Consider the following 7,634-nt stretch of genomic DNA (forward strand, 5'->3'; position numbering starts at 1 on the left):
TAAGTAAAGGTCGAGCACGGGTAAATAAAACTGCCGTGATTTTGTTTTTCAGTTTTAAAATCTGATCGTTTCAAATAGTTCAAACAGTTTGGGAGGCAGACACCCACTTAATTAGTACGACTGGGCTTCTGTGGGGCCTTATATGCTATCTCATATGCCTTCACTTCAGGTCACTAACTGTCGCTTACTGTTTCCAACAGTTTGTGGTTTGCTCTGTTTGTTGTTCACGGCGTCTCTGTGCTCATACTGCTTCATCTGTACATGGTGGAGGGAGTGTTATGGCATGGGTGTGTGTGGCTGCCAGGGGAACTGATGTTTACTGATCATGTGACTGCCGTCAGAGGTGACAGGATGAAGTGTGAAGTGTACAGAGCTGCACTCTCGGCTCACATTCAGACTAATGCAGCAAAGCTGCTCAGACGGAGCTTGGCGGTGCAGATGGAACCCACTGTGGTGGTAAAGAAAGACAAAGTTACCTCAGAAATAGTGTCACTGTCCAAAAACTGATGAGCAAAACATTAAATCTGCGCTGTAACTTGACGTGCACTTTTCTGTAAATGCACGCCCTGATCTCAGCAACTGTGGCCGATCTACGAGGAGTAAACATATGATATGTTTAGCACAATAAAAGCATTGGTGTTAGAGAAGCTTTAACAGGGATAACTGTATGTCGTTCGCTCATTATTAATGCAGTAGCTGCTGTTGTGACCTTTAACAGCATGCTGCATTTTTTTTATGTCAGATTGAACTTTTAGAAGTAACTAAAGCTGCTGAGCTGTGGAGCTCCTGCTGCAGTTTGACTTGGCTTCCACCACCAGGCTGCCCTCTGTTTGCTCAGAGTTTCAGCTCCGCTCAGTCTGCAGTGAGGCTGCAGAGAGCGGTAACCACGAGTAACCAGTGATCAGGCGTGATAAAACAGGTGACTTCAGCAGCCAATGAGGAAGCAGGAATTTTTCTCGCAGGCCTTTTCACAGTTTGACCTTTGGCTCTGTACTGATGACATCCCATCATGTCGTCTCTGCAGTGGTTAGTGGCTTTGTGGAAGGATTTGGGAGCAAAATCTCAAAAGAATCAAAGAAACATCATAAACGTATTAACCTGCCACTCAGTGAAATCTCTCACTGAGAAGAATTCAGGTAGTTTAACTGCAGTCTGGCTATTTTCACTCATACTGATCTGTTACTGGTCACCAAAGACATGGTCGTTAGGTTAATGGGTGAATTGGCTGCTGCAGATGCAGCCAGATGTTATCCCTGTGATGGACTGCACGTGCATCCAGGCTGCATTGACGTCTCACCTGATAACAGCTGCTCTCTTTGGCTCCAGGCTGGATAAGCAGTAAAATCTTCACACTGGAACATTTGGAGTGACACCTTTAACCTCCTAGGACCTGGCGTCCACATATGTGGACATCAAGTTTTGGGACGTCTAGACCAAAATACTTAATTTTTCTCTACAAGGCCCTGACATCCACTTACGAGGACGTTATGCTGCCACTGTTCTGTCAAAATTTGAAACAAATGTCCTCATATGTGGATCTCGTTTTTCTCAAAAACCAAAAATGAGGTGAAAAAAAAATCTGGTAATTCTTTGTTTTTACATTCTTTAGGTCCCAATCAACACAAATAGCAAAGAAAAATTAAAAATGCATTCCATGAAACAGTTCGGGTCTTAGGAGGTTAAAGCACACTCATGCGCTCACGCAGTGTCTCTATTTATGAATCAGTGGTCGTTTAGGGAGGCAGGACATCCCTAAAGTCTACGTGAGCGATAACTGGACTTATTTTCATGTCAAACGTCGCCATCAGTCCTCAGCTGGAGACACAGAGTGAGAGATTCTAACGTCAACAATAATCATTAATTCTTCTTCATGACTTCCTAATGAGTGTTTTATTTACAGCATTAATGGAACAGAGTCAGTGGCTTCGTGACTGAGCTGCAGCTTCTGTAATGGTACGTTCCCACTGCCTGAATTACAGGTTCCATTAGAATAAAAAACTAAGGTTTACTGAGACTGATGTAGAAGGACATGAATGAATGAAACCAGAGACAACAGCTCTGGACCAAAACAAACAAACAAAAAATTAGGACACAGTTTCATCTTTTATACTCAATTTTAATTTATAATGCAGGTGAGCCGGTTCTGATATAAAAAAGCTGAGTGACAGAGAAATGCTGCCCAGCAACATTCAGAGCAAAGCAAAACAGCACAACCATCACGTCTGCTTCCTGATCTGCTCAGTTAAGACCAGAAGATCTGATTTTATGAGTGCACTAAACTTTCACCCCCACCATTCATGCAAACACTTCCCTAACAAACATGCTTCTGTTGGAATAAAAGTGTAGAAAGATGGAAAATACAAACAAAAAAAAGAGACAAAGGTAAAGGCTGTGCTCAACGAGACTCCCGTCCCCACAGCGCCAATCAAAATATGTTACACCAATAAAGAGAACTGGAACTTTCAGCTCCAACCGCAACTAGCTGAAGTGATTCATTTCAAACATGATTTGATTTCATTTCCACTGCTCAAGTCTGATAAAACGTGGGAAAATACACGTGCATGATGGAAAAACTGCAAAATATCGACAATTTGCAGAAACTAAACTTCACACCACCTGGATAAAAAACACATTCTGAAGGTTTTTGTTTAAAACTCGCTGAACTTTCTGGACGAATCTGTGCAGAAAAATTTAAAAATCAAAGTCTACAGGACACATTAGGAGAACCTTGTGGGAATGTTGGCTTGAGCAGCTCAGAAGCAACAACATTCCTGCAGAGGCGAAGCTCCTGACAGACAAACCCTGTGGAAAAACACTCCACGCCCACACAAAGCTCATATAATTATAAAGTCTGACAGCAGTGCGCGGTGGCCCCGCCCCTCTCTGCGGCGTGCCTGCGGGGCACGGGCCTGTCCCGATCTGCTCACACCTCATTAGCTGGCGGCTAATCAGCTGGTCCGGGTTAAAAGTGGGTTTAATTAAATCTGCGGCTCGCCTGAAGAGTCTGAGGTGTCTGGGTCCGCCCAGCGGCAAACACACAAACACACCTGTCTGGACAGGCCACTCCGACAGGTGGCGGGAGGGGGTTCGTCTTGCGCACACCTCCACCTTTACATAGTTTCAACACAACAACATGGTCTTGCTGTCATATCAGCAGCAGGATCGATGCCCCGCCTTCCTGTCAACGCCCCGATTGAAGCCTCAAATCTTCAGCGTGAAACTAAAAGAAAACACGCTGATAATTTCCAAAAATAAACACATACGATTTTTACACTCTGACACTGCTGGAGGCCCCGTGATTGTCAATACTGCCAAATAAACAAGTGGTTTTATTTTTACCTAAACATGTCCTATTAACAGGTTTAAGTCCATCTGTTCACAGTCCAAACTTGTGATTTTCTGAAGTGGCGTGAAATGAGTTTAGAGGTTTATTTTCTCATTTAACACCAATCAGCTGTGACGTGTATTAAAAATGTGCACAAAGCCAATGATTGCATTTCCAGTGAAATTAGCACTTTGTTCTGTTTTGTCGGGGCCGAGCGCTGCAGGCTTCAGCCGTTTAAGGCTTGGGCAGCCACTAATAAGGCAGGAGACCAACGTTTAACATGCACCGCCTCCGCAGGAAAGACTCAGACCTCAAAATTAAAAGTGTGCAACACAAACATGTTAATAAAACCACCCAGTAAAGGATAAATGTGTGTGTGTGTGTGTGTGTGTAACCCTAACCCTCCCTCTGTTTTCACTCAGTAGAGTCAGATATAAACTTTTTTCTATTTCTGATCTTAAACAACACGAGTCATGAAAAAACAAAAAACCCCACACACATACAAACAGAACTGTGCTTAAAACATCAACATGTAGTGAATGTACTTAACAATAAAAACACTTTTTTTGTTTTACAAACTCTTTGTAGAAGAACAGAAGAAAATACACATCCTGAAAAAGGGAATTTTAGCATTTACAAGTCCATCCTGCGGCTGCGGAGCGCTCAGCGATGGCCACGGACGTCTTCATCAGACTGAACCGGGGGTTTTCCGCCACCAGGAAGAGGAAATGCAGGAAATGTGTGGTGATTTTTTTTGTTGTTGTTCCAGAGAATCCTAACAGACGACGACTCAGTTTATACGAGTTCAAATCGCATCATGTTCCCCCAAATCAATGAGTCAATCAGAGGAGCGATGACACAGCTGGAGGCTTTCAGCCAAACATCACAGCTTTCAATTTTAAAAGTCACACTTCAGTGGATTTTTTAAAAATTTTAAAAGATATTTCCAGAAAACATGTTTAAGCTTTTTCTTCTAAAACGATTCCAGATGTGTTAAAACTCTGAGCTGTTCTGGGTAGACAGTGGGAACACTGGCGGTTATTTTGGCGAACTGGATGATGATGGTGGTGAATTATTAAAAGGTTAAATAATAACTGATAATCACAAAAAAAAAAATAAAAAGCCATGAAGAAGAAGTGGGGCCTCATTCCCAAAGGGAGAAGCTTCCATAAAAGCTGCAGATATTCAACATCCTGGTGGTTACCCTCCTCACTGCCCGTTGGTGGAGGTACTGTTGGGGGCGGGACTGGAACCCTCTGCGCCTGCGGGCGGCTGGACGTTGTCGGCCAGGTTGTGAGCGTGCTCCAGGAAGAGGTCTTTGAGCACGCTCAGCTCTTTGCTCAGCAGTTTGATCTTTGCCTCGAGCCGCTCGTTCTCCTCCTTCAGCTCGTTGACACGCTGCTGCGTGTCCATCGCCTTCTGCTTGCTGCGCATGCGGCTCTTCTTCACTGCCAGGTTGTTGCGTTCGCGCCGCTGGCGGTACTCCTCGCTCTCCTTGTCTGCAGGGGGTTTCTTCATCTTGCTGGGTGCGAGGACTTTGCCACCTCCGGTTGAAGGGTTTGCTGGGACGAGTTGCGGGACCTGCTGCAGTCCGGCTACGGCTGCCGGCAGGGACGAAGAAGCGGCGTGGGCCTGGCTCTGGATGACGCTCACGCCGTTGTGGTCAGTTGCAGTTAGTTTCGGCTGCGACGGCCGGCTCATTTGGATGTGCTGCCAACGGGTGCTGATCTTTGACCAGAGTCTCCTCAGGTGTAGAGCTGAATAGAAGACTGGAAGGAAAGAAGAAGGTCCTGCAGATGGACAGAGCCTGGAGGGCAAGACAGACCAGATTAATTGAGCAGATCACACAGAATCAAAGCAAACACTAAGCTGTAGACTAGCCACGGACAACACCACACATGTAAGAAGACAAAGAAATCAGAGACAGCTGTGTGCAGATGTTTCTGTCCACGCGTTTGGAGTGGAGGCCTCACCTGAACCACAGTACGTCCCTTTCACTGACTTTATTTGGTATTTTAATAAGTACAGGTCAATTTTTATCAACTACATGAAAGAACAACACCATCTGATTCGTTAGGGTTAGGGTACCTAATCTCAGAGGTTCCGGTCTTTGCTGGCTTCCTGCGCGTTGACAGGAAGTGAAAAGCGTCCTGGTGGTCTTTGATATCATACAGCTGCATCTCGAGACTTGTGCGCATCATTTTGATCTGTTATTTATTTCTCCACTCTTCTTCCTCTATGCAGTGAACCTCCCTGTCGATCTCTCACTGTTCAAGCCCACTTTTTAACCAAATCAACCTTCTACCTGAGCCTAACACATCACCCACCTGCAAGCATGTCTGTGCTGGTTGAATATCCCATATCAATTCACTATCCAGACGCCTATGCAAATGACACAAAGGCGGTACTATGGATTCCGCTTTGGCTTTGGGTGGATGCAGGCTCTGGTCCTGCTAAATATGAGCTGCACAGCGCAAACACTGAACATTTGTCAGACTTGACAGCTTTTTGATTTCACTCTGCATCTCTGCGCCAGAAATGTTCAGGAATTTTTTTTAATTTTTGCAACAAAAGGACTGACAAGCCATTTTAATGTGTTTCTATCATTTCTGGAAGGTGGAGGTCAATCAGCCAAAGTTCCAGCTCTGAACATCATTTCCTCACTTTCCCTTTCGCTGAAACGTTATACTCGGATTATGCAGAGTTTGGTCCAGTTAGGAGGCTTCATCATCACCATCCTCCTCCTCCATCACTGCGATACGATAATTGTTCGGATTGTTATTCCGCACGGCCAATTAATAGCGCCGCTCTGATTGGCTGGTGCGTTGCTATGCAGCCAGTCAGCTGTGCGCAGCGGAAAGCGCTCCGGGTGAAACAGCGGAGAGGTTGCCTGTTGTTGCATCATCACGAGCGGCTCTCTTTGTGTGAAGACAGGGGAACTCCAGAGTCATGCGGGGCTATACACAAAACCACCGCTTTCTGGTGACTTTACCGACGTGTGACAAATATGAAATCACACGAAACAGACCGAAACAGGCGGACTTATCCGAAACACGTCGCTTTAAAGTACCTAAACTTTAATTTTCGAACACTTTGACAACTTTCTGTTCACTCGAAGCGACCAACAGGCGACTAGCCGCCTCGCTACTGACTGTCGAGCTTTCCCGCTCTGAGACAGGCGTCGATTTAAGCCGATTTGGCCCGAAACACAACAGCTTTCTTTTAACGTACGCGAACACTGCCTGTTTAGCCGGGCGCATAGCCAGCTAGCGAGTTAGCTCCTGTCGCTAACAGCCATCAGCTCACTGCCAGCTTCGCTGTTTCGGACCTACAGAGAAATAAAACTACGATTTTACCTTCACTGGGAGGCGGCGGGCTCAACCGTCCGTCAAAAGATGAAAAAGTTCCCCTAGAAAACCGAAGTTTAATCCCGTCCGTATGAGCTCGGACTGTTTTTGTTTGTAACATGGAGAGCGACCGATTGCGAAATCTCTTTTACCATGTACGGCAATGTCCAGGATCAACTAATCACAGGCGAGTAGGTGGCAGCGAGTTGGGGTGCTTGGCCAATCACCGATGAGTGTGCGGCGGAGTGATGCAATGCTCTTTGTGATTGATTCGTGTTTGGACCAATGAGACGCTGCTATCTTCTCTCAGCGTTGTTTATGTAACCGAGGCTGGTCAGATGAGTTGAAACACGTATGACTTCATCTCTGAATGATGAGACTCTCTCTCAAAACGGCAGTACCTTCAGTATCGACGCTCCCGCTTCCTTCAGTCACTATAATAACTACTGACATCCGCGTGTACGAAGAAACCACTTCAAACACCTGGTGAACATTCACAGGTGAGACAAGCACTTAATGAAACCGCGGTCCTACCAGGAACACACAAAAAACAATGTAATTACTGTTTTATTAATAATAATCATGACCAGAGAATATAAATGAAGGGATGTATAGACAAAGACCCTGAGCTGTCAGAGGTCACCTGGATCTGACCTGGATCCAAACAAACAAAAACGAAAGATCAACTTCAAAAGGTAAAAAAAAGACACAAAAGAAACAAAATATTTAAAATGTGGGTGATAAAAGTGATGAAAAGAAGTTACAAACAGACAAAAATGTATCCTGACAGCACTTTAATCTCAGGCTGCGAGCTTACATGTGGTTTCTAGAGTTTCCAAAAGTGGAATGGGAGGCAGAGCCTACAGCTTCAGGCCTCTTCTGTGGAACATGTGCTCAAGTTTGGATTCAGGAGACAGACTTTTAAGATGAGACTTCACACTTTCCTTTTTTAAAGTTTATAG

General features: G+C 45.0%; 1 protein-coding gene across 1 annotated transcript; it reads right to left on the reverse strand.

The window, feature by feature from the left end:
• Nucleotides 1–2,095: 2,095 nt before the first annotated feature.
• cebpg (CCAAT enhancer binding protein gamma) lies at nucleotides 2,096–6,839 on the reverse strand. The gene is made up of 2 exons (XM_080884417.1): nucleotides 6,682–6,839; nucleotides 2,096–5,132 (listed from the first exon to the last, which is right to left on the reverse strand). Exon 2 carries the CDS (start codon nucleotides 5,024–5,026, stop codon nucleotides 4,535–4,537), a length of 492 nt encoding a protein of 163 aa, XP_080740543.1. The 5' UTR covers nucleotides 5,027–5,132; nucleotides 6,682–6,839; the 3' UTR covers nucleotides 2,096–4,534.
• Between the last annotated feature and the right edge of the window lie 795 nt (nucleotides 6,840–7,634).

Source organism: Rhamphochromis sp. 'chilingali' (genome assembly GCF_963969265.1).
Source record: "Rhamphochromis sp. 'chilingali' genome assembly, chromosome: 6".
NCBI lineage: Eukaryota > Metazoa > Chordata > Actinopteri > Cichliformes > Cichlidae > Rhamphochromis > Rhamphochromis sp. 'chilingali'.